This window comes from Triturus cristatus, chromosome 2_2, assembly GCF_964204655.1.
Source record: "Triturus cristatus chromosome 2_2, aTriCri1.1, whole genome shotgun sequence".
NCBI classification, from domain to species: domain Eukaryota; kingdom Metazoa; phylum Chordata; class Amphibia; order Caudata; family Salamandridae; genus Triturus; species Triturus cristatus.
The window spans coordinates 308076685-308103099 of record NC_140582.1 but is presented as its reverse complement, the minus strand read 5'-3'; the positions used below and the strand labels follow the sequence as shown (position 1 = coordinate 308103099).

At 45.1% G+C, this 26415-nt stretch overlaps 1 protein-coding gene across 5 annotated transcripts in view; it reads left to right on the top strand.

Annotated features, from left to right (window-relative positions):
* The first annotated feature begins 14206 nt into the window (after positions 1–14206).
* SVEP1 (sushi, von Willebrand factor type A, EGF and pentraxin domain containing 1) overlaps positions 14207–26415 on the top strand; it is a 1063460-nt gene continuing 1051251 nt past the window's right edge. For 3 of the 5 annotated variants that reach the window (XM_085641350.1, XM_085641349.1, XM_085641348.1), the window contains exon 1: positions 14207–15069. In XM_085641350.1, coding sequence (XP_085497476.1) covers positions 14551–15069 — 519 coding nt within the window. In that variant the 5' untranslated portion in view covers positions 14207–14550. The remainder of the gene's footprint in view (positions 15070–26415) is intronic. The other 2 variants (XM_085641352.1, XM_085641351.1) reach the window with 1 other exon arrangement.

Here is a 26415-nt window from a genome sequence, read left to right as displayed (position 1 = left end):
GCAAACAACAGAGTGTACCATGCTCTACAAGAGCCATTGTGAGAGAAAGGAAGTGGTATGAATGGCGTACCTCCTTTCTTCTGATGGGCTGGCATCATCCCACATATCCAACAGTTCGTAGCATTCGTAGCAACATGGGTGTGATGCAGCATCTGAATGAAAGTGTTATTCAAATAGGATTGTCGATGCTTCAACTCTTGATATGGCAATGTATAAAAGTAGTGCTCCGCAGGCACTGGAGTCGTCAACACAAGTGTCTCTCGGGCAGGAGTTGCCTCCTCCACAAACCATGTGGTTATACCAACGATAGCTACTGTTAGCATGAACCCCAACGCACAAAGAATTTTCTTCTTCTCCATGTCAAAGGAAACAATACCCTGATATCTTCCTGTAACTAAAAAGGTCTGTCAGAACTCTTCCCCTTGGGCAGCGGTTGATTTCTTCACCAGCGGGCCAAGACGGGTGTCGCTACACTAATGCAGGGCTGATCCCCCCCCCTTGCCTCATCGGCTCTCCGTTTCACTAACCCAAGGGCCGTTCTGACAGTATGTCCCGGTACTGGAAACCTCACTTCCTTGGTCGCAGATGATATCGCCTTCCTCCAGAAGTCGTATGATCCGGAAAGAGCTCCTCAGTGTCGTTTGGCTCTGCAGCACGGCCTGTCTCTGCTGCTAAGATGTCTCGTTGATCGGTCAGCACGGCAGATTCCACCAATCCGGGCGGTACCTTTCGACAGTGCAAGGAATGGATCCAATTCTTCCTGTTCGAGACTCGCACTGCCGTCCTTGTTGCAAGAAGAACTTGCTCAGGTCCGACCCATCTCGGCTCCAAACTGTTCGTTCTGTCGAAAACCTTCAACATGACATGATCCCCAGGCCGGAGACCATGTCCTTCACCGGTAGACCGATCAGGGAGCGCCTCTCGGACCTGTTGATGAATAGAAACCAAGTTATCCGTTAACTGTGCCAGATAATCACTCATCATCACACAAGGTACATCATACACGGCCTTAGGCCTTGGTGGACCCCAAATATTCATTGGGCGTCCAAATACAATCTCATAGGGTGTAAGGCCGGTTCGAGAGTGTGGCACCGACCTAATTGACAATAACGCCAGTGGCAAGGCGTCTGGCCAAGTCAAAGATGTTGAAGCTTGGATTTTGGCGATCTTAAGCTTCAGTATGCCATTATATTTCTCGACTAGTCCTGCAGACTGAGGGTGGAACACGGCGTGGAACTTCTGGGTGATGCCTAGGCCCTTCAAGACATACTTTATAACATCTGCTACAAAGTGAGGGCCATTATCACTCCACAGAAGTCTACAGACGCCGTATCGGGGGAAAAACTCTTTCAGCAATAGCTTCGCTGTAGTCATTGCAGTATTGTCTTTCGCAGGGTACGCCTCAACCCACTTACTGAAGGCGCAAACCACTACTAGAACATACTTCAAATTGTTACAGCGCTCAAGCTGGATGTAATCCATCTGCAGAACCTCAAAGGGTGCAGTGGGTGTCGCAAATCCTCCTGCTGGGGTTCGCGTGCCTTTCCCTGGGTTGTACTTCAGACAGATCATACAGGTCTGCACCACCCTCTTTGCCGTGCTAGCAATCTCTGGATGCTCCCAGACTTGGGTAAGCAATTTCACAATTGCGGAAGCTCCAACATGTGCTAGCCCATGTGCCATCTGGACCATAGGTTGTACAAAAGCCGTGGGTAATTTCCATCTATCCATCTGCTTATTTCTCCAGCAACCCTCGTCATCCAGTTCTCCTTCGCCAGCCCATTGTTCCCGCTCTTTGTCAGAAGCGGTCTTTTGTATTTCTCGCACTTCCTCCTTCGCATCATGCCATCTCTCCACCTGTGACTTCACTACATACATGGCAGTAGTACCGGGCTGCATCGCAGTCTCCCGTGCTACTCGATCCGCTAACGCATTCCCTTCTCCAACCTTATCAACTACTTTCCTATGGGCACTACACTTAACAATGGCAATTTTCTTTGGGTATGTCAATGCAGTTAAAAGATTGTGGACTAACTCCCCATGCATTATCTGCACCCCATGTGACGTTAGAAACCCTCTCTCCTTCCAGAGTAGGCCGAAATCGTGCGCTACTCCGAAGGCATAGCGGCTGTCTGTGTAAACATTCACGCACAATCCTGTACTGAGCTCACACGCTCGTGTTAACGCTATCAGTTCCGCTGCTTGGGCTGATTTCTGTGGTATGCGTGCTGTCTCCACTACCGTCTGTAACGTGGTAATTGCATATGCTGCTGAAGTCGTACCATCTGGTAGCTTCAGGCATGATCCATCCACCCACAACTCTCCATCTACATCTGAAAAGGGCGTATCCTGGAGATCAATACGACCCTTTGTTTGTTCCTCAGTCACAAGAATACAATCATGCGCTTTCTGTGCCTCAGGCTGTGTCTCGGGGTATGGCAACAATGTGGCCGGGTTTAATGTCACGCACCTTTTTAACGTAATGTGAGGAGCTAAAAGCGTCAACTCATATCCCGTTAAACGGGCACTGGTCAAATGCTGCGTCTTTGTTTGATTAGGCAGGGCATCAACAGCGTGGGGAACTAACACCAACAGTTTATGGGACAATACAATTCCTTCACTCTGCCGTATTGACACAGCTGTCGCCGCAACCGAGCGAAAACACCCCGGCAATGCTCGGGCGACAGGATCAAGTACAGCCGAAAAATATGCACAAGGGCGCTGCTTATCGCCGTGCATCTGGGCTAAGACTGATAATGCACATCCATCTTTCTCATGCACATACAACGAAAAGGGTTTTGCATAATCAGGGGTCCCTAACACTGGTGCTGAACAAAGGGCCTGTCTCAATTGCTGAAAAGCAGCGTCACACTCATCTGACCAGGGGATCGGGATGGGCGTGTCTTTTGTCAAGAGCGCTAGTAATGGCTTAGCTATGTGTGAAAACCCCAATATCCACTGTCTACAAAAAGAAACAAGACCCAAAAATGCACGCACATCCTTCTGCGTGGATGGCCTTGGTGTGTCCAAAATTACTTGGATACGATCTGGTGTGAGTGCACGTCCCTCCTTAGACAAAAGGTGACCCAAATAAGTCACCTTTGGTCTACAGAATTGCAATTTCTTCCTAGAGACCTTGTGATCGTGGGATGCTAAAAAGGAAAGTAAGGCTATCGTACTTTTCTCGCACAACTCCAGGGTGTCAGCCGCCAACAGGATGTCATCGACATATTGAATGAGGGCGACCCCCTCAAGTAAAACAAAGGAATCCAACTGTCGCTTCAAAGCCTGACTATAGATACTAGGGCTTTCTGTATAGCCTTGTGGAATTCTACAAAAACGATAAGATCTATTGTTTAATGTAAACCCAAAAAGAAATCGGCTATCAGGGTGAATGGGGATAGAAAAGAAGGCATTTTTCAAATCAATCACTGAAAACACGGTCGCCGTAGGCGGGACCAAGGTAAGCAACGTCGTGATATCGGAAACCACCGGGTACTGAGGTATCACGATCTTGTTTACCTCCCTCAAATCAATTATAAACCGATAGACCTTTGCATCCGTGTCCTTTTTCAAAATTGGGAGAATCGGACTGTTACAGATATTATAGGGAACTTCTTCCACTACTCCCACTGCGATCAGGTCTTGCACAATCTGTATGAGAGCCTCCTCGCCCTCCTGGGAAATACGATACTGTGGGAGGCGTGGTAGTACCGCCCCCTCCTGGACACTAATGTGGACCGGAGGAATCACCATTTGTCCGACATCTGTGTCCGAAGTCGCCCATAAAGCTTGGGGGAGGGTAGCCAACAACGCATCCTCTGAGATCGTACACATCCGCCCAGATCGGGGGTAGTTGTCATTTAAAATCACCCTCACACCCTCAGGGGAACAACGAATTGTAGCCCTAAAGTACTTTAAAATATCAAGGCCCATAATGTTATCCGGTGTGTACGGAGCAAGCAGAAACGGACAAGGCGCAGAAAAACAATCAACTTTAAACGCAAGGGGCTGTGAAAGAGGGCTTCGGGAGAGTGTACCGTCAAACCCTACCGATGTAACTATTGAGCCGGATGGGGGAGCCCCCGGAACCAAGTACCTAGACAATGCACTACGTGTCGCTCCTGTATCCACTAGGAACTGATTAGTAGAACCTAAAACCTCAGCCGATACATAAGGACCCGTCTGATCGACCGGCACCTCAACTGATTCAGACCCCCATCCTACGCATTCCTATGCATGCTGAGAATCATGATATCCCGATCGATCGATGTCCGATACATGATACTGGTGCTGGCGATCGAAAACGTTTGAGCTATCTCGGTGCTGTCCAGCAGTATCGAAACGGACATTATCGTTGGAATTCCCTCTAAAGTTCGAGAAGCCCCCTCTACCTCTCGGGCCACCCGGAGTGTGCCCCTGACGCGAAGCACGCAGCGCTGGGCAATCCCTGGCCCAATGGCCCAATTGCTTGCAATACGCACACTGGTTCCTATTCAAATCAGATCGGCCCGAAGGGGGGCCATAAGATCCGCCCCTTCCTCTATTATTATTACCCCGGCGGGGCGGCCCATATACTTGTGCTAACATCACTTTGGTTTTAAGATCTTTCGATTTCTTTTCCTCCTGACCCTTCGCCTCGTGCTCCTGACGCTCATAATACTGAGCAATGGTCAGAAGGGCCGTCGGTGTCGCGGAGGACCAAGAACTCTCACTCGCTTTTAACCGGGCCGCAACTGCCGGCAGCAGATTAGCCACATATTTGTCCGCGAAAAGGTGGCGGCCCGTGTCGTCAGTAAGCGACTGGCCACTAAAGTCATGAAACGTCTCCTCAAAGCGCGTAAAGAAATCTGCAACTGACTCGTCAACTTTCTGTTTACATGCAGCTAACATATTCCAGTCAATCTTTTTAGGGGGGATAATCGTCTTCAACTTAGTCACAATAGCCGCAGGGAGATCTAGAATATTCTGGGGTGGTTTCTGTGCGGGCTTCCGTTCCCTATCCTCATCCTCAAGGTCAGACCACCGACCCTTGAAGGCAACCACATCATCTACCTTCCGGACAGAGCGCCACGTATCCGGCGGTAGGATAAGGCCAAAGAACAGGTCTATATCCGCCAAGGTCATAATGCAAGAATTCAAGGCCCCCTCGACTTCTTCATAGAAGGCCGCTGGATTCTTGCGGGGGTCAGGCAGCGCATTCTTTAATGCCATAACATCGGCCCTATGCCATGGAGTATAAACCCAATTATATACAAAATATCCCCTTGCATCGGCGGAGTTAACATCCGAGCTAGTCCCTGCTCCCTTAGGAGGAACATACAAAGGCGCCGCCTCTCGCATTGGTTTAGCATGCACTATGTCATCCTTATCTGACTGGGAGGCGGATGGGTGGCCCCCTGCTGCAGACGAATCCGACTGCTTCTCCTCCTCCGTTTGTTGACGTGCTTTCTCTCTAAGGGCCAGCACCTCGTCCCGCAAAGCGAACAGCCGCCGAGCCGCCTCAGAAGCCTTAGGGGGAGAAAAAACACCATTACGTAATGCTCCGGCATCCGAAGACACGTCGGCAGGCTCAAGGACACTAGAATATTTTCGGAAAGCTGCAATTACTTCTTCTGAAAAATGAGACAGAAAATACACCCTCTCTCTATCTTGCCACGACCCCCAAGTATGGAGCAACTCATCCTTAGACACCTTGCCCTTAAGTGCACGGAGGGAAAGTTTCCGAAGATCAGCCATGTGCTCGGCCGATAACATGGACCGTGTGTCGACCTTACCCGGAGCCGGGCCAGAATCTTGCGGCCGTGGAGCAGATGCGCCAACATAAGGGGGCGGAGAGCGATCTAGTAAATAAAAATCGTCATCAAGATTATTAAGGACAGGATAAAGCGGCTGACGAACAACATATTGACCCGAAACTTGTAGCCTATGCTCTTTCTCTTGTCTGTCCGTTTGCTCTTTGTCCTCCCGGCGCTTCGCTTCCTGCGCTCGCATATGATCATTTTTTCGTTGCTCCTTATCAAACAGCGCTTTCTCACGTTTCTCTCGCTCACGCACTTCCTTCACCCATAATCGCACACACTCAAACATATCCTGACGAGCACGTCGCTTACACATACACTGTTCCACATACTCAATCTTACGTATATCAAACGATCCATACAGAGGCCATCGCAACTCAGGATCCTTCCTAGTATATTTCCTCCATAACGTGCTGTACATTATGGAAGAAAGACCATGCTTCACATACATATCCCTATTAGGAGTCCCCTCTGGGGGAGCTGGAGCAGATTCCTCGAGGTTCAACCGGTTCCCTAGACAGCAGCACCACTTACGAAGTGCGCTAAAAGCAGGCATGCTAGGAATAATGCAAAATATGCAGTATTATCAAGAAAAATGGCACTTAATCGTTGCGCCGTTCAAAGTTTACACAGCTCCGGAGAAATTTCTCCACATTACCTGCCTATATGTGTTGCAACGCATATATTTTCACAAAGACAAATTCAAAATATGACTAGTCACCATCAATCAAACTCAAATAGCCAGACCAGGCTTCAAAACTCGGAGCAAGTACCGTACAACGGTTCTTACCAATCAAGAGTCCAGGTTCCAACTGCCAAGCTCCACAATCGCCCAAACGGCTCTCACGGCAGGACCGACAGAAGAGGTCTCAGTCGATGACCGGCGCCACCCAGACGGTCAGCTCGGAAGGGAAGGAAGAAAAACCTCGGGATGCCAAGGCTAAGACGCCGCTGGCAGTGATCACGTCCCCGGCCAAACTCCTCACCTTCGTCGCGACCAGTCCTTCGAGCATCCGAGTCGCCGATGAGCCCCACGTGACGGGCGCCAATTGATGAATACAAGCCCCAGCTAGGCCCGCAAGAGACAAGGGTTCGCTCTTCTGTAACGAAATCTATAAGGAAGTTGGCACGGAAACTGCAAAGTACAAAAACAATGTTTATTAACCCTTAAGGGTGGTCCTACAATCCACACAACACTCTTCAGTATTGCAAGGAGTAGCACAAAGAACTTGCATACACAGTCCCCTTTTATACACAACAGAGGGGCTCATGAGTGGGTGGATGCCACAAAGTTGAAGAACATTACCATTTATGGTCATTCTCGATACTGAATCAATACATGGGCGGAGCTAACACACTTCTTGGGCCCGCGAAAACACATGGTCAAGCAAAGCTAATTATAACAGATGTGGTTAAGTCTGGGCATGCGCCAGACGGACAAGGGAGAGCTATTTATAACCTGTTGCTAGGCAGATTACAAGAGCAACTAACACAGAGGTCGGACTCTCCTCGTGGTGGACACGTGGCAGCATGTCAATACAAAATGGAATCCGGACTTCGGCCAACATAATGAGGAAAACACGATAAAGGGAAACACTAATGTTTTCAGTAAATGCTTAATCACATTCTGCCTTAATTTACAACACCAACTATCAGTGACTCTTATCTGCTACTGAAGTTTCTGTTGTCCCCTGCTCTTTCCTCTTTATTAAACACCAGAGCAAGCAAGCTGAAACAACTAACATGCCAACATCAAGAGCATTTTAGCTAGCCTGGTGGCCTCCACTGCTTTGCCTTGTGTTACTCTTTTCGAATGAGTAACAATATCTCCCTTCTGATTGCACCACCAACCAAAACCATAAAACTGTAATGAAGCATGAAAGAAACTGCATGCTCCATGTGTGACAGCACCCTGAATACTGACAAACAGCCCATTCCCCCTTCTGGAACAATACAACCTGTTCACAACAACAAACAAAAGTTGTCTTAAAAACCAGAGTTCACTAGACTGGCCTGGGATGTCTACCGGCAGACCACTTTCAAACATAAAACTAGCAGCCCTGAAACCTACCTCAGGGAGAGGAGCCATGCATGCAATGGGACACCACATAACCAGGTGTCTCCGAGGCCCTAGCAAACCAACCCAACTACACATCAATTAAATGTAAGAAACAGAAAAAATCCCAAAGTTTATTTGGGGTGGATTCCAAGTTGAAACATGGACAATAAAATAACCTCCTAATAAATGCAGACAAACAAGGCCATAAAAAAGGAAATGTATGTAAACAATTTCTGCACATATGAATTAAACTGGGAAAGCCTAGCAATGGATCAACACTTCATTACCCAGTTTCTTCCTTACCTCTGTGGACAGTGTGACTGACACGCTAATCTAGAAGTCATGTTTCCTGGCTACATTGAACTCTAGTAATAGTATTGTGTTTAATTTAACTAACAGAATGTTCTGCAGTCTACTGAAAAAAGGGAAAATAGACCACAGACAAATTAATCATTTCTTGCTTTGAAGAAACTTTGAAATAATTATGAGGTAAATCTTTATTTAATATCTGTAAAGTATCCGCCAACAGATGTGCTGATTTTAAAAAAGAAATCGCAACGTTGCTTTTTTTGATTGCAGATCACAGAAATAATTTTTTGTGGAATGAGTTGCACATTATAATCAGCACATCTGTTGGCGGATAACTTAGAGACGGAGGTTATAAATAACTTAACCTATTATATAACAGACATCTAACAAACAAAACACCAGATTACATTGGTTGAGTTAGAAGCACATGCACATAAAGCCCTGAAAAAGACTTTGGACGAAACGTATTGGATACATTTGAACTGCATTAAAAAAGAAAATATTCTTCTATTCAAATTAAGAAGATGAGCATATATAAATAAAGGAATTTCTATGGAACAAATCTATGGAGTCAGTGCATCGTGTCAAACAACAGAATCATATGTGGGAAATTGTATGATTTTGTATATCAAAATATTGTGCTGGACCAAAGAGGTTCTATAATTTGCAGAAGGAAAGTCTTAAGCTTTTCCTCAAGGGCGAGGAAGGGACTGGCTCGCCCAGTCTGTGCACTATTGTTGTTCCCTGTAACTTGGTACTCACAGAGTGATAGGCGTGATGGCAAATTGTCTCAGCCTCTTTGTGTAAATTGTCCGCTTTTTTCAATCTATATATATATTGTGTAATTTTTGGACTACTTGAGTTCATTTTGCTTTTGCTCCTGTACACTTTTGTTGAATTATTGTGTGCCATTTTAATTTTTGTCTGTTGTGTGTCTGTCCCTAATTCATTTTATATGTATATATCTTGAGATTATTTGTGGGAGCTAGTGTGCACAATCTGCTATATTTCTACTTATTTACTTTACGTAATATGCTGTGATGCTCCTTGCCATGGTTCTCGCTATATAAAATATTTTTTTAAATGCATATAAATAAATAAAAGTTAAGACCTTCTGCTAATTAAGGTGATTGTGGGCATGTTCCACTTTCCGCAAGTAATATTTTAATCGAGAACAGTAAGACTCCTACCTTCTCTCATTTCGTCCTGTCATCCACGTCTTGTGTCTGCCCAACACACCAATCTTCCCAAAAAACTACCACTAAAGACTGCACCACCTATCTCTTCCCATTACTGTGGAAAAGAAACACTGCTCATAGTGCAGGTCATGTTTTTTCACATTTTGCAGTATGCTGAAGCGAATTCCATCAACATTTTGCAAAATGTTATTTTGCCTTTAGTTACGGCTTCCGGTCGTTTCAGGTAGTTTTTGTGGTAGTCACCAGCAAAAGGATGTCCAGTGAGAACCATATGGGCTGTAGTGTCCTGCTGGACACGTTCTAGTGTTCCGCCTTGTGTTGCACCCACACTGTACCCCCCCCATCACAGGCGTCACCGGTCATGTGACCCGTCTAATAAAAGGGGCCGGGCGCACGTGCCCTGGGCCAGTTATACAGTATAGCACTACTGTGTTTGTGTGGCTAATTAATCGGCATGTGGGCCTAGTGGCTCAAAACACCACATTGGCGACAAGCGGGTCTGACCTTGTGTGCTTGCTGGCAGCCGTTCTGATGTTTGTCATGGGAAGAGGAGCCAGAGTATGCGACACCCCCATTGCTGCTGCCAGCGCACGCCAGCAAATGAGGCAGAACAGGGCAAGAGGGCCCCAGAGAGTGAATCAAACGGTGTCCATTGTTGGTGCCCTGCAGTTGCCCGCCATCCTGACTGACCCAGAGGTGGAAGAGAAGAGACTGTTTGTCTCCTACAGTCGGTTGGCAAGCTGCCATCCACCTACTGCAAAGCTGAGCGAGCTGGTGAGGAGCGAGAATGTGCCCGTAAAGTGCTATCAGCGGGACGCTGATGAAGCAGGCGCACCACAACCCATAGAAGTATGACAGGCCCACACACTGCCATGTCCTCCGCATGATGCTTCATCAGTAAGCTGCACCCAGTGTGGAAAGGAGGGAGGAAAACCCTCCCCAACGAAGCGGACGACACCCATCGTACTAGCGCAGCTTCTACATACCTGAAACCTGCTATCAATTGTGCCAGGGAAGATATGCTGCGGCCTGGGCGAGAAACGTCCTGCAGCATGAAGTTGGTGCCGATAGCAGAGCACAGTGCCCCACCCTCAAGACAGGGTGCCAGGCCTAGAGGCAAAGTGACAGCATGAAGACTTCCCCCCACTCCGACATTTCCATTATCCCCAGGAATCTGCTGCAGACAATAAAGACAAGCGGCAATTGTGCCATATCTACAGTGCCCTGCTCCTCACCACGAGAGGTGCCTAGTCAGTCCGAGAGCATCCAGCATGAGTAAGATTCCCAGGCAGCGATGGCGACAGCGCCCACCACTGTAAGAATGGCCTACAGTGCTGGGAAGGCTGTAGTGGCCCCTAGGTGAAGTGGCAGCACCACTTACCTAAGATACTCGTGTGCGACGTCTCGGCCAACACTGACTTCAATGGATGGACAGCCACCAAGCCGCACCAGCAGAGCAATTCTCATTGCCCTGCCTGCTGCCATCTGCCATGGAGTCATGGAGTTGAATGGAGGTACCCGCAGCGAGGAACCAGCATCTTCAGAACAACCACGAGGCCCGCTGCATAATTAAATCCTCTGCGGCCTCCTGCACTGATGCCAGGACCACCTGGTGGTCATTAGTATAGACCACATCCACGAGCCGAGACGTGGCCCACTTTAGCGTTAAAGGCAAACCGCCCACAATTACGGGAAATCTCCAGTGCCCCCACGGTACGCCCTACGGCGCGAAAAGAAAGCATGCACAACAGGAACAGACCTCTTGCACAGGCACTGTCTGCCCCGTGCATCCGCTCTTTCAGCCCTGCGGAGCCCGACATCCATGCCAGCTGCCATAGCATAAGAACAATGGTAGATGCAGCGCCACCTAGCGGCCGATCTGCCACATTGCACCTGGGAAAATAAGATATGGTCTTGTTTTAAAATAAGGTGGCCTCATGCAGCCAAATAAAGGAAATACGCCGCCCTGCAACCTGACAAGGAGGCATAAGAAGAGCCCCAGTGACACTGCCATGAGTCTGCACCTGCACAAAGTGCCTCCACGTTAGTCTCCATGGCACCCGCGTGGTCAGAATGACCAGCAGCACAATAGAGGCTACCACACTAAGACAGAAGTTCACTGCAACGCACCAGAGCCTCTCCACAAGTGTTTGCAGCTCAGAGAGATATTTTTTTTTTTTGCTTTGCCACCATTGGGTATTTATGTTGATTTTACTGCACTGTTTAAAAAAATATAGGCCAATTTAGCTATTGGACCGCATGGGTCCTTTTGATCATTGTGAGATAATTTGACTGTGTTGGGTCCTATATTCATGAAATGGTTTTAATGTTTGAATTCTTTTTTAAACTGTGGTGGAACAATATTATTCACTATTTTGAATAAATATATTATATATTTCTGTCCACTATTTGTGGCACTGCAACTACTACACATGGAATTTTGAGGATGTATATATGAAGTATGAATAATTGTGGTATTGATTGAAGAAGGAGGTGTAACTCAGCCAAATACAAAAGGGAATATTTATTTTTCCGGTTTACTTTGAGCCCTGTCCTTTTGGCACGTGGGGCCTCTCTCAAAAGATTGCATGTTCATCAACACAAGTCAGCCACCAGGGTGCAGAGACGTCACTGGAGACAGCTCCGTGGGAGGACCAACCGTAAGTCGCTATCAAGCGCGATCTGCCTCCAGGCCCCACGCTTCACAGTGTGACTGTCCACTCACCTGTCACCAGCTGCTCGGCATCTATGGCATCAAGTCTAGCAAGTGCACCTGTCAGAAGATAACCGTACGTGCCCATGAAGTCCCTCCAGTCCTCCTCACTCCACAAAGTCCCCTAAAGCAAGAGATCGACACCTGTTGCCCAAGTGTAAGAAAATTATCGTATTCATCATCCAGGTGCATCATCACCAAGAACATCTAAGAAGCATTGCACCACCAGAGTGGATTCAAACACTCAAGGCATCCGGAGTTCAACAAGACACTCCTGGCGCCGTGGGAGGCTAGCCACCCAGGAACCTTCTGTGTGCCCACTTAAACCTGAGGCCTGCTGAAGAAGAACATACCCGACCATTGGGCTATCCACCCTTGGGCGTACACAAGGCTTGCCCTTGGCCCTGTTGTGAGTTCCGCAGTGACCCCTCAGCGCGGCCCAAGCAGTCACGTGGCAATCCAGGGGCAAGGGCCCCGGCGGTGTTCCTGTTAGAGGAGAATCTCAACCGGAGAGATGCGTCGGCAGCAGCGCCACGACAGGCACAGGGAATCATGGAGGTCGCAGATGGAGATTTGTCACCCTACGGCTATCTGGGGAAGGTCCTCATCCAGCAAGGTCATCCTCAGTCGTTGCCGGCTTTCCGTCCACCAGAGCCTGAGCGTCCTCAAGAAAATCTCCAAAGTAGACTCCACTACCGCTCCAGATGCACCGCTATTTGAACTATGTAAGTAGACACCCACACCGCGAGACCAGGCCGGTCTGAACTACATCGCAGAGGTGGACTAAAACCTCCTGACCATACGGTCCAGAGCTCCAGCACCGCCCGGCAGATGGCCTGAAGAGATTAATTTATGCTGCGTATTGTTGTTTGCTTTTTCCAAAGGTTGGACTTTTGTTTGTATATTTTCTATTAAAGTTTGGAAGGAATGTAGTGTCCCACTGGACATGTTCTAGTGTTCCGCTTGTGTTGCACCCACACTGTACACCCACTCATCACAGGCTTCACCGGTCTGGTGACCCTGCTAATAAAAAGGGCGGGGCACTCGTGCCCTGGGCCAGTTATCCATTATACCACTACTGTGTCCATGTGGCTAATTCATCGGCATTGTGGGCCTAGTGGACCAAGACACCACATGGGGCACAATAAATTCCTGGCTAACAAGCGGTTCAGGAAATTCTCATGGTTTTCCATGGGCCTCATTTTGCCAGAGAGAATGGCAACAACTGCCCAAATCACAAAATGTACCCATTTCAGGTACTCATGTGGAGCAAATTTGGGCAGTATTTGCAGCCCAATTGTGCTTAAAAGGCGAATTTTAGAAATAGTTGCATTTCGCCTATTTCGCATTCTGTGAAATAGTTTAAATGCCCCAGCTGCTCAGTTTAACCACATTACTCGACATGTCGGATTGCGCTAGTTACTACCATTTTATATCTTTCCAAAGGTGTGCTAATTTACTCCATTTCTTTTTAGCGGTGGTCGGTGCTGTTTCAGGGCAGTGAAAAAACAATGTACTTGCTGTGTCTGTGAGAGAACAATGAATGGTATATAGTTTCTCGGTGCAGATTAACACATCCTGGTGGGAAGGTAATATAACATGGAACACCATGATGATGCACGGCGCATTTTATTAGGTGTGAAAAATTCAACTATTACTTTAATAACCTACAGTTTATTGCAAAAGCAACACAAACCTGCTTCAGGATCTCAGTTCATATTGATTTAACTATTCGCACCAAAGTAACATTATGCTGCCATATGAAGCGTACTTTTAGACACGCCATATTATCACATTTCGTTTCCCATCCGTTTCTCCACTAGCGAAAAATAATCCATCCTTATGTCCGTTACAAAATCCACTAAGGTGTTGCGGGAGGGAGGGAGCGTAGGGAGTGACTCCCCATCCCCTACACTCAAACTCACCTCTGGTGATTTACATACGACCCGTTTCGAATTGCAGACGCACTCCTCCTATCTTCCTTCACCATCTCCCACAACAGCGTCTGCAACTCACTGCCAGACATGTGGGATCAATCAAGCCTGTTGGTGGCTTTTTTTTCGTGGGGGAATGCTCACAGTCTGACAGACCCTGGCCTCTGGTGACACAGAATCTCAACAACTCGTGCATGAGCGGCGGGAGGCGGACGAGGGAGTGAGTGGGTGGGTGTTAGTGCATGTGTGTTTGATGGGGGAGATAAATCCACTGCTCCTGCCCCCTTTCTCAGACATTGTACGCTTTAAGTGAGGGAGTGGAAAAGGAACAGCTTTCAACGGAGCCAGTGCCGGCTGGAAAAAAAGGGAAAAAATGCAGCCTGCAGTCCTCGGTGAAGAAGCGGACTGAAGAGAGGCAGACATCTGCTACAGCACTTGGAACATGGGACATTGAGGCCAGTTTGGGGAAAAGTCCTCAGCTAAAAACAGGGTTCGCCTCTGCGCAGCTGGCAGGCCGGCCACAGGACAGGTTACAATGTGGTTCTTTCTCAGTACTTCTTTTTGTTTCTTGTCCTACGCTTGGTGCTGGCCGGCATCGTTTCACCAGAACCCCCTGTACAGGAGCCTGAACTTTAGCACAAGCTCGCATGTCTTTCAGTTCGCGGAGAGCCGGAGGCAGCAGCTGGACACCACCGAGAACAAAGTGGAGAAGCTGGGCCAGTTCTTCAAGAGGAACGTCCGGAAGCTGCGGGAGAAGAGCAGCCTGCTCGACATGGTCTTCCTGGTGGACGAGTCGTCCAGCGTGGGCTACGCCAACTTCGTGAACGAGCTGAAATTCGTGAAGAAGCTGCTGTCGGACTTCCCCGTGGTGCCCTCTGCCACCAGAGTGGCCATAGTGACGTTCTCTTCCAAGAACAACGTGCAGTCCCGCGTGGACTACATCTCCGCGAGCCAGTCTCACCAGCACAAGTGCTCCCTGCTGAACAAGGAGATCCCGGCCATCACCTACAAAGGAGGAGGAACGTACACGAAGGGGGCTTTCCAGCAAGCGGCGGTAAGTCTATGACCGTAACCTGTTCGCGCGCCAATGGCCTTCATTAACTCCCTCCATAGAGAGCAGGGGCGCCACGCACTTAACATGAAGTAACTCCGTGTGCACGTCAAACTGTAACTATTTACGGTGACGCCATGCGTGCGCCTTGTCCTGGATGCTATTAATCTTTTTTTACCTTCTATGTGATAAACAAAGCGTTTTAAATCCAAATATAGAAGTGCAGGTGCTCGTTATTTATTTGTACCTGTTCAATAAATAGAAGTAAGTGGTGGCAACCCCCCTTTTAAACTGGACATATGCTGATAATTGCTGGCACTCTCCCCTTAAAATTTAAGAAGTGCAGGTACTGAGTACATGGCGGTACTGGCTGCCCATTTTCAAGCACTGGATATACTGAAGACCATAGTGTACAGCTCTGTGTTTTTTTTTTATTACATAACTACTAATTGTTGAATGAATCGTCTGACATCATGTTTATTTGAAGTCAATTGTTTTAATTGTATGGGAATAGCTACTTCAGGGGGTTGGAAAGGTTCTCACTGGGAGGCAGGATTAACCGGGAAACTTGGAATTATGCGGCAGGATTGACTATACTAGTATTCATGTAGGAAAAAAATATGTCTTGCGAACTTTTGGTGACAGTAAACGCTATTTTGTCATTTTTTAACGTTAACACTCCATGGACAAGTGCTTTACCTCGTTAGCATCAGTCTAAGACATAAATACAGTAACCAAGCTGAAAGGTGACCAAATGACATGTGCAAAGTTCCTGCAACTGTGCGGCAACACGTTTTGCAGCGTTTTAATACTTTGATTTTTAAACTACAAACTATGGGGCAGATCTATATCGAAGATGCGCCACTTTTACGCCGCCGTTGCGTCACTTTTGTGACGCAGCGGCGGTGTAAACCCTGCGCCACGTTGCGCCATATTTACATCGTGACGCATCTATGGAGATGCGTCACGATGTAAAGCCCTGCGCCACGTAAAACCTGCGTCAGGTTTCACGTGGGCGTGTCGACATAGGGGGGGGCGTTCCGTCGCAGGAACGCCCCTGAAAAGTGACTCAGTCAAATCTATAAGATTTGACTGAGTCACTTTCCCAACGCTGATGCGCCAAAACCCTGCGCCTGCTTGAAGCAGGCGTAAGGCTTGACGCACCATGTTAGGAATAGGGTTGGTTGGAACAGTGCTGGAGTTGCGTCGCGCTTGCGACGCAACTGAAGCACTGCGCCAACCTTACGCCATTGGATGCGTCACGCATCTGTTTATTCCTGCGCCATGATGCGCCGCATTATAAATGCGGCGCATCATGTGTGGCGCAAGGGTAAACTTGCGTGACGCATCATTCCTGGCGCATCCTTGCTGATTTGCAGGGATGCGCCAGGCAACATAAATCTGCCCCTATGTTTTTGTTAACATCTTCAGATTACGCAGAAAATGATGGATTATGTGGCAAATCCATAATCCAAATCTATCATCCATAATTATACAAAACCCACCCGAGCAGCAGAATCACATAGTTCCAATGGCCTTGAGAATAAATGCTCTGCCTTTCTTTCTTTCTTTCTTTCTTTCTTTCTTTCTTTCTTTCTTTCTTTCTTTCTTTCTTTCTTTCTTTCTTTCTTTCTTTCTTTCAGCAACAGTAAGGAGTATGTATGTGATATGAACCAATAACTTCTCAGTTGAACGGACATGTCCCAGTCTGTGGTGGGGGTTGGTGTGGGAGTACATAATATTCAATGAGGGCACGCCTGACCCTATCACATTCTCTCGTACATTCCACTGATTCCACAAGATTAGGCATGCTTCCATGCCAGGTGGGTCCCTCTGCATGAACAAAGTTATATTTTGTCTCAAAGAACAACACTAAACATAGTGATTAACTGTGAAAGCGAATTTGTATTAATCGTCCAGAATATGAGAACCACACCACACATAATTGTAATGCTTTTGGTGTCTCTGGACCAAATTATGTTTTTCATTTGTACCGCAATGTTTTAAAACCTATAGTCGATTTTGTAGTAACATTTGTAATATTTATTATGTTAAACTTTGGTTTAAACGATGAAGGAGATTTTATACGCCTAAAATTTTGTTTCAAATACAAACAGTGAAGTGCACCTAAGCCTCCCAGCTCCCTCCATCTAGCAAACTCCTCCCCTAATGTTAAACTCACGAGATCAAATTGACAATCTATCTATCTATCTATCTATCTATCTATCTATCTATCTATCTATCTATCTATCTATCTATCTATCTATCTATCTATCTATCTATCTATCTATCTATCTATCTATCTATCTATCTATCTATCTATCTATCTATCTATCTTTAGATATATATAAACAACATATATGTGTGCTTTTTCACTGAGAAACACAAATGTTAAAGTGATGTTATAGTTAGGTATGGTAATAATAGCGTGCTTCATGTCTAAAAACCTCAGAAATTCACTGAAAAATCTAAAGGTTAAAGAAAGTGACGTTATAGGTAGGTAAGGTACAACAATTTAGCTTACATTAAAAAAACGAGAAATTAAAAGAAAAAATATAATAAAATAGAAAAACTATTATTTTAAAACTAAAACAACATGAAATTCACTAGTTATAGTTTACTGAGATACCTATAACTTGAGCCCCAGCAATGCACTGCTTATGACCTCACATATTACATCGCTCATCACATATTAAATGACATTATTGATAACATCAGTGATGATATTTCAAATGACATCATTGATGATATCACAGACAACACCATAGTCATAAACAGCAACGAGTTACTGAGTGTACAGGTGTGGGTCAATAGAGTGGTAATGACATAAGTACTGGAGGCAAGCATGATTGTGCATGTTGAAAGTTATTTAGTGCTTTGTCAATAAGTCTCTAAAGTTTGGGGTGCAAGTATTGCTCCCTGCTATAAAAGATAAAGGTTAATTGCACCTTATGTGGGTTTCAGAGGTATGTTTCAAAGTAGGTTGAGGCTTAAGTCTATGTCTATTCCAAAACATCTGTGAGAAAGGCCATACCTTCTGTTCACAATAGATTATTCACTAGTGGATATGTGGGTGCTTGCCCATATTAAGTAGTTGTTATAAACTTCTGTAGGCAAATTCTACTTACCGAAGACATTTATAAAGTGTGGATGTTTACTTCCGGATTTTTGCAAAAGGTTTTGAGGCATTGCAGATTATTAAAAACTGGAGAATGTAGGGGTGTCCTACATGGAGGTGGGTTATCACATACTGGTGTTGTAAGCATGGCAATAAGGTTGCATGCCATTATGCCCATCTCAGGAATGTATGATGTGTATTTTACTAAACTACTAGAGTGTTCTCCATAAGGTCGGGAAAAACATGTCTTTATTGTGCCAAGTGTATACCTGTCAACCTTTTGAGTTAAAATTGCGGGTCATATGAACTCTTTAAGGGGGTCCTCCCTCTAAGGCCAAAGAAAAATTGTCCAACACATTGTGTTGAATAACTTCAATGCCACAAACCCTATAGGAAAGCGTCACAATGATGGTGTGATGTCATCAGTAATGTCGCCAATGATGTAATTTGAGAAATCATCCGTGATGTCAGCAATGAAGTCATTTAACATGTCATGAGTGATGCAATATGTGAGCTCATAGACAGTGCATCTTTCTGCTTGTTTCTGACCTTTATTCTGCCTCTTTCTGACCTCCATTCTGCCTCTTTCTGCTCGTTTCTGACCTCTATTCTGCCTCTTACTGCTCGTTTCTCACCTTTATTTAGCCTCTTTCTGCTCTGCTGACTTTTATTCAACCTCTTTCTGCTCATTGCTGACCTTTATTATGCCTCTTTCTGTGTGTCTTTCCCCTTTATCTTGCCTCTTTCTTCTTGTTTCTGACCTTTATTCTGCCTCTTTATGGTCATTTCTCACCTTTATCCTCCCTCTTGCTGCTCATTTCTCACCTTTATTCTGCCTCTGTCTGCTCATTTCTCACCTTTATCTAGCCTCTTTCTGACCTTTAGTGTGCCTCTTTCTGCTAGTTTCTGACCTTTATTTTTCTCTTTCTGCCTTTACATGGGACCACGGGGGCCTCAAGACCCTGCGGTTCCAGCTGGCTCCCCGCCTCTTGTGGGAGCCGGCATTGTTGCTGCAAGGAGGGAGCCGCTGGAAACGCTGCTTCATCCATGCAGGAGCAATTTGTTTCTTCTCTTTCCCTGCCCGCATGTCTGTGGGAGGGAAAGAGATGAAACCTCTGCTTCCAGTGGGTGGGAGCACTTTGACTGCTCCCACCTGCTGGAACCAAAGTGTTTGCTTATGCTGACGGGAGCTATCAAAGTTCCAGCCAAGCATAAGCAAACAGCTATGTACCAGAGGAGGGCACCCCGAAACATAGCAGGAGCCGACCCCCCAACAATGTGTTATTGCCCCAGGGAGGTGGTGTCCCAGGGGCTCATAGAATACAGGAAGGGGGGCCCTGTGCATCCATTTTTATTAATAAAACCCCGGCGACGTGTTAGTCACCAGGGGTCAATGAGCCTCAGGAGGGGGGCCCTATGAGCCCCCCTCCTTTTTTTGAAAATGCCCCGGGACCTGGCCTTTTTGAAAACAAGTGCAGGAACCACGCTTGGTTTTATAAAAAGAATATTGCAGTGAATTTTGCGAATTCGCTGCAATAAAATAAATGCTTTTATGCTATGGCGGGGTTCCAGAAGAACCCCAAGTCAAGACTTGGGGGTCAGGGTATTCCTACCCTGCCCTCTTTTCTTTTTTTTACATTGTTTAGGGGGACTTGGCTAATGCCAAGTCCCAAGATGGCTGCCAACATTTCCTGGTTTATTGTCTTTACAATACAAATACTGAACGGATTTTGTGCCAAATTTGGTGTAATTCCATCCAGTGCATTGGGCTACAGGTTCGCCTAAAGGTCCTATGAGAATTAACATGGGAAACACACTTATTTTGACCCTCTCTTTTCTTGGCCCCCACTTCACAGATCGCCTCAAAACTTTCCATGCACAACAAGATTCACCGGGGCACTTTTCTTGGAAAATGTTATGAATATTCATCAAACAGCGCCAAAGATATAGGCAAGTCAACAAATGCTTTTCCTATTGAAAAATGGTCCTAACTATAAACCTATTGGTGACTGCCAGTTGGTGAGATATATATAAATATATATATATATATTATCTACTGGCGGTCGCCAGTAGATAGTTATAGTTAGGACCGAGTTCCCATAGGAAATCAGAAAATTCTATTTTGAATAACTTTGGCGCCGGTTGACTTATCTTCGTGAAATTTTCAAAACTAATGGGGCGCTCCGCTCAGCTCCTACCCTGAAAGTCTCGGGGTGATTCGTCAAGCGGGGGCTGAGAAAAAAGGGGGTCCCAAAACACGTTTTCCCCATGCATTTTCCCATAGGACCTTTAGTCGAAGGTACAGCCCGAACGGCTGAACAGAATTACTTGAAATTTGGCAAAGAGGTAGTCCTCAGGTCAGGCATGTGCCTTTTGCATATATGGTGTAAATCCGTTCAGTAGTTCCTGAGAAAATCAAAAGTAAAATCACATATATATCTGGGCGGAGCCTAACCACACATCTCATTGTGAGATCTGATGTGGAGAAGTGTAGCTCACTGGTTAGAGGAGGCATACCCTGAAGCAGAGATCAGGCCCGGGACCTGGGTTCGATTCCCGACGCGGCAGGGTCCAGAACCCAATTGTCCACGGACTAGATAATTCTCGCTTCGGTGCCCACTCTAAGCATGAGTTCACACTATGCAGCTCTGGGCAACAAGCCTGCTTAATCTCCACAACGGCCCCCCGCGGCGGGATGCCTGGCTTTCACCTTGGGGATACCCAGTACGGGTTATCTTACAGGGAAAAACCAGGACGGGTTCCCAATGCAAGCGCCAAGATGCCCGTAGGGTGATAGTTGCGCTCTATAAGTACCTCAATCAATCAATTGGCTGTCAGCACTTCATCCAAGAAGTGTTGGCAGCCATCTTGGGACCAATATACATGATAGCACCTCATTAAAAAGCATTGCAGTTAATAGAAGGTTTTAAGACTTTAGTTACATTATAAATCATTTGTTGATGGTACCATACTCATTTTAGGAATTGTGGTATGTTCTAAGGTGATTTTACCATGTGAAAAAGCCTTCTGCTGGGATATCATGAATCATGTTTGAGAGAAAGCTATTTTCACATGCTTTTCCCACAGAGGTTTGGAAGGTGATCTATAAGCTAAACTGAGAGCATATTTTCTGTAAATTCACATTATCTTTCTCAGTCATGTGAGAATGAAGTCTGACATTCTCAGTAAAACATGTACATCCAACAAGGGCAGAGACTGTCAGTTGATTCCTTTGTGTTCTACTGCAGCTTCCCAGAGTGTTCCAAAGAACAACTAGAGCGCTACCACTCCTACTTATGATAAACGTATGGCACACCTGAAGCCATCTTGATTGGAATAAAGTGGTAACTCTTAAAACATTTAATTTAAAAAGGAACAAAATGAGAGGGTTCATTTTGCCATAGATTGTATGATTAGTGCTGCAGAAAGAAAAATTAGGGCACATTTTGAGTGACTTCTCAAATCCTCTTCTATTTCATTAAATAATTCTGACATGCAGACTGAAACATGCACTTTCAATTCCAGCAGCAGACTTCCCTGGTGAGCAGTAGCTTTACTACAGTGATCAATGAGCAACTAGAGTGCTAACATTCTGAATTTATGGCAAATGTGTGACACATCTGAATGCCTTCTTCATTGAATCAAAGTAAAAAACTGACAGTATGCCTACTGAGGAGACTGTAGTAAATGAGGAAATTAGGAAACTTCATAACAAGTATCCCAAGATGGCCACCTGAGACAAAAGAGCCCAAATGTAGCACAAATATCACCGAGATGTAGCCCAAGTATAGCCCAATGACAGAAATCCCAGAGTGTTTTAAAGAACAACTAGAGCGCTAACAGTCTTACTTATGACAAAAGTATGGCACACCTGAAGCCATCTTGATTGGAATAAAGTGGTAACACTGAAAACATTTAATTTGCAAAGGAACAACATTAGGGGGTTCATTTTGCCACAGAAATTATGATTAGTGCTGCAGAAAGAAAAATTAGGGCACATTTTGACTTCTCAAATCCTCTTCTATTTCATTAAAAAGTTCTGACATGCAGACTGAAACATGCACTTTGAATACCAGCAGCAGACTTCCCTGGTGAACAGTAGCTTTACTACAGTGATCTAATGAGGAACTAGAGTGCTACCATTCAGAATTTATGGCAAATGTGTCACATCTGAATGCTTTCTTGATGGAACCAAAGTAAACAAGCATTGAAAACGCAATAGGTCTCGCCCTCGTTTAAGTTAAAGCAATTCTGTTTGTAATTAGGTGGCTTTTTAGCTTTGCTTTTATTAGTGTTTTTCAAAATTTCATGTACATAACATGCATATATGTATATGTATGCATGCATTTATATTTGTATTTATATAGATATGCAGATTATATATATGTTTATATATGTATGTATATAGATATATATATACACATACATATATATAAATGTATATGCATATATGTGCATATGTGTGCTTGTAGAGAGAGGTAGAGAGAGGTAGAGAGGTAGAGGTGTAGAGGTAGAGACGTAGAGGTAGAGAGGTAGAGAGTAGAGGATGAGTAATAGAGAGTAGAGAGTAGAGATAGAGTAGTAGAGAGTAGTAGAGAGAGTAGCAGAGAGTGAGTAGGAGAGAGTAGTAGAGTGAGTAGTAGAGAGTGAGTAGTAGAGAGTAGTAGAGAGTGAGAAGTAGAGAGTAGTAGAGAATGAGTAGTGGAGGGAGTAGTAGAGAGTAGTAGAGAGTGAGTAGTAGAGAGTAGTAGAGAGTGAGTATTAGAGAGTGAGTAGTAGAGAGTAGTAGAGAGTGAGTAGTGGAGACTGAGTAGCAGAGAGAGAGTAGTAGAGAATGAGTATTATTGAATGAGTAGTAGAGAATGAGTAGTAGAGAGTAGTAGAGAGAGTAGTAGAGAGTGAGTAGTAGAGAGTAGTAGAGAGTGAGTAGTATAAAGTAGTAGAGAGTAGTAGAGAGTGAGTAGTAGAGAGTGAGTAGTAGAGAGTGAGTAGTAGAAAGTGAGTAGTAGAGAGTGAGTTGTAGAAAGTAGTAGTGAGTAGTTTAATTTAAAAGGAACACAATGAGGAGGTTCATTTTGCCATAGAAATTATGATTAGTGAGGAAAAAAGAAAAATTAGGGCACATTTTTAGTGACTTCTCAAATCCTCTTCTATTTCATTAAAAAATTCTGACATGCACTTTCAATACCAGCAGCAGACTTCCCTGGTGAGCAGTAGCTTTACTACAGTGATCTAATAAGCAACTAGAGTGCTAACATTCAGAATTTATGGAAAATGTGTGACATATCTCAATGCCTTCTTGATGGAATCAAAGTAAACAAGCATTGAAAATGCAATAGGTCTCGCCCTTGTTTAAGTTAAAGCAATTCTGTTTGTAATTAGGTGGCTTTTTAGCTTTGCTTGTATTAGAGTTTTTCAAACTTTCATGTACATACCATACATATGTATGCATATATGTATATGTATATGTTTGCATATTTATGCATATATATATGTGCATATGTGTGCATGTACAGAGAGGTAGAGAGGTAGAGGTGTATAGGTAGAGGTGTAGAGGTAGAGAGGTAGAGGTAGAGAGGTAGAGAGTAGTAGAGAGAGAGGTAGAGAGGTAGAGAGTAGAGAGCGAGTAATAGAGAGTAGAGAGTGAGTAGTAGAGAGTAGTAGAGAAAGTATCAGAGAGTGAGTAATAGAGAGTAGTAGAGTGAGTAGTAGAGAGTGAGTAGTAGAGTGTGTATTAGAGAGTGAGTAGTAGAGTGAGTAGTAGAAAGTAGTAGAGAGTAGTAGAGAGTGAGTAGTAGAGGGTAGTAGAGAGTGAGTAGTAGAGAGTGAGTAGTAGAGAGTGAGTAGCAGAGTGAGTAGTAGAGAGTAGTAGAGAGAGAGTAGTAGAGATTGAGTAGTAGAGAGTAGTAGAGAGTGAGTAGTAGAGAGTGGTAGAGAAAGTAGTAGAGAGTGAGTAGTAGAGAGTAGTAGAGAGTGAGTAGTAGAGAGTAGTAGAGAGTGAGTAGTAGAGAGTGAGTAGTAGAGTGAGTATTAGAGAGTGAGTAGTAGAGTGAGTAGTAGAAAGTAGTAGAGAGTAGTAGAGAGTGAGTAGTAGAGAGAGAGTATTAGAGAGTGAGTAGAAGAGTAGTAGAGAGTGAGTGGTAGAGAGTAGGAGAGAGTAGTAGAGTGAGTAGTAGAGAATAGTAGTGAGTGAGTAGTAGAACGAGTGGTAGAGAGTAGTAGAGTAGTAGAGAGTGAGTAGCAGAGAGAGTAGTAGAGCGAGTATAGAGAGTGAGTAGTAGAGAGTGAATAGTAGAGAGTAGTAGAGAGTGAATAGTAGAGAGTGAGTAGTAGAGAGAGAGTAGTAGAGTAGTAGAGAGTGAGTGCTAGAGAGCAGCAGAGAGTAGTAGAGTGAGTAGTAGAGAGTAGTAGAGAGTGAGTAGTAGAGAGAGAATAGTAGAGAGTAGTAGTAGAGAGTAGTAGAGAAAGAGAGTAGTAGAGAGTGAGTAGTAGAGAGTAGTAGAGAGTGAGTAGTAGAGTAGTAGAGAGTGAGTGGTAGAGAGTAGTAGAAAGTAGTAGAGTGAGTAGTAGAGAGTGAGTAGTAGAGTGTGAATAGTAGAGAGTAGTAGAGAGTGAGTAGTAGAGAGTAGTAGAGCGTGAGTAGTAGAGAGTGAGTAGTAGAGAGTAGTAGCGAGTGAGTAGTAGAGAGTGAGTAGTAGAGAGTGAGTAGTAGAGAGTGAGTAGTAGAGAGTAGTAGAGTAGTAGAGAGTGAGTAGTAGAGAGTAGTAGAGAGTGAGTAGTAGAGAGTGAGTAGTAGAGAGAGTAGTAGAGAGTAGTAGAGAGTCAGTAGTAGAGTAGCAGAGAGTAGTCAGTCAGTGTCAGTCAGTGTCAGTCAATCAGTGTCAGTCAATGTCAGTCAATCAGTGTCGGTCAGTCAGTGTCAGTCAATCAGTGTCAGTCAGTCAGTGTCAATCAATCAGTGTCAGTCAGTGTCAATCAGTGTCAGTCAGTGTCAGTCAGTCAGTGTCAGTCAGTCAGTGTCAGTCAGTCAGTGTTAGCTAGAGCAGCTCTGCTGACCTGGTTCTCTGGCTCTAAAGCAGCTCTGCTGACCTGGTTTTCTCTCTCTAAAGCAGCTCTGCTGACCTGGTTTCTCTGGCTCTACAGCAGGTCTGCTGACCTGGTTCTCTGGCTCTAAAGCAGCTCTACTGACCTGCTTCTCTGGCTCTAGAGCAGCTCTGTTGACCTGGTTCTTAGGCTCTAGAGCAGCTCTACTGACCTGGTTCTCTGGCTCTAAAGCAGCTCTGCTGACCTGGTTCAATGGCTCTAAAGCAGCTCTGCTGATTTGGTTCTCTGGCTCTAGAGTAGCTCTGCTGACCTGATTCTCTGGCTCTAAAGCAGCTCTGCTAACCTGGTTCTCTGGCTCTAAAGCAGCTCTGCTGGCCTGATTCTCTGGTTCTAAAGCAGCTCTGCGGACCTGGTTCTCTCCCTCTAAAGCAGCTCTGCTGACCTGGTTTCTCTGGCTCTACAGCAGAGCTGCTGACCTGGTTCTCTGGCTCTACAGCAGCTCTGCTGACCTGTTTTTCTGCACTCACGACGCACGCACCCGACTTCGTGAAAATATATTTAAAAATAATATAAGTTTCTTATAAGTACAAATATATTATTTTGATGAATATCTTACATAATCTCTTGCCTTAATATGTATATTACAGACACATACATATCATTTTGGAACATATTTTTTTTTTGCGGGAGTCGCGCACCCAGCGCGCCCCTGCACGTATATGATGTCACACGGGACCCGCAAGCGCGCAAACATCTCGTACCGTAATGCGCATGTGTCGCGAATGCGCGGGAGCAGGAGTCGCAGACTGGTCGCATACCAATTGCGCATATCACGTGATATTAAATGTATATGATGTAACTAAAAAACACGCAGCCGTCGCACACCATACGCGGATTCTTCATGACTTTTCTAAAATGGCAGCTAGAATGCGCGCACCCACCGTGATGTGTACACTTTGAGTGCGCAGGAATTGGAATTTTTTTTTTAAAGAAAATGATATAAATATATTAAAATAAAAAATGAAAACAAGAAAATTAATCAATATTTCAGTTTTAATGAATTTTTTTTTGCAATTTTCATGAAAATATATAATGTTATTTAATGAATAAAATATTTATAAATAAACAGTTAAAAAACTGTAGAAAATCAGTACAAAAAAATAGATATAACTGCTATCACACTTAAA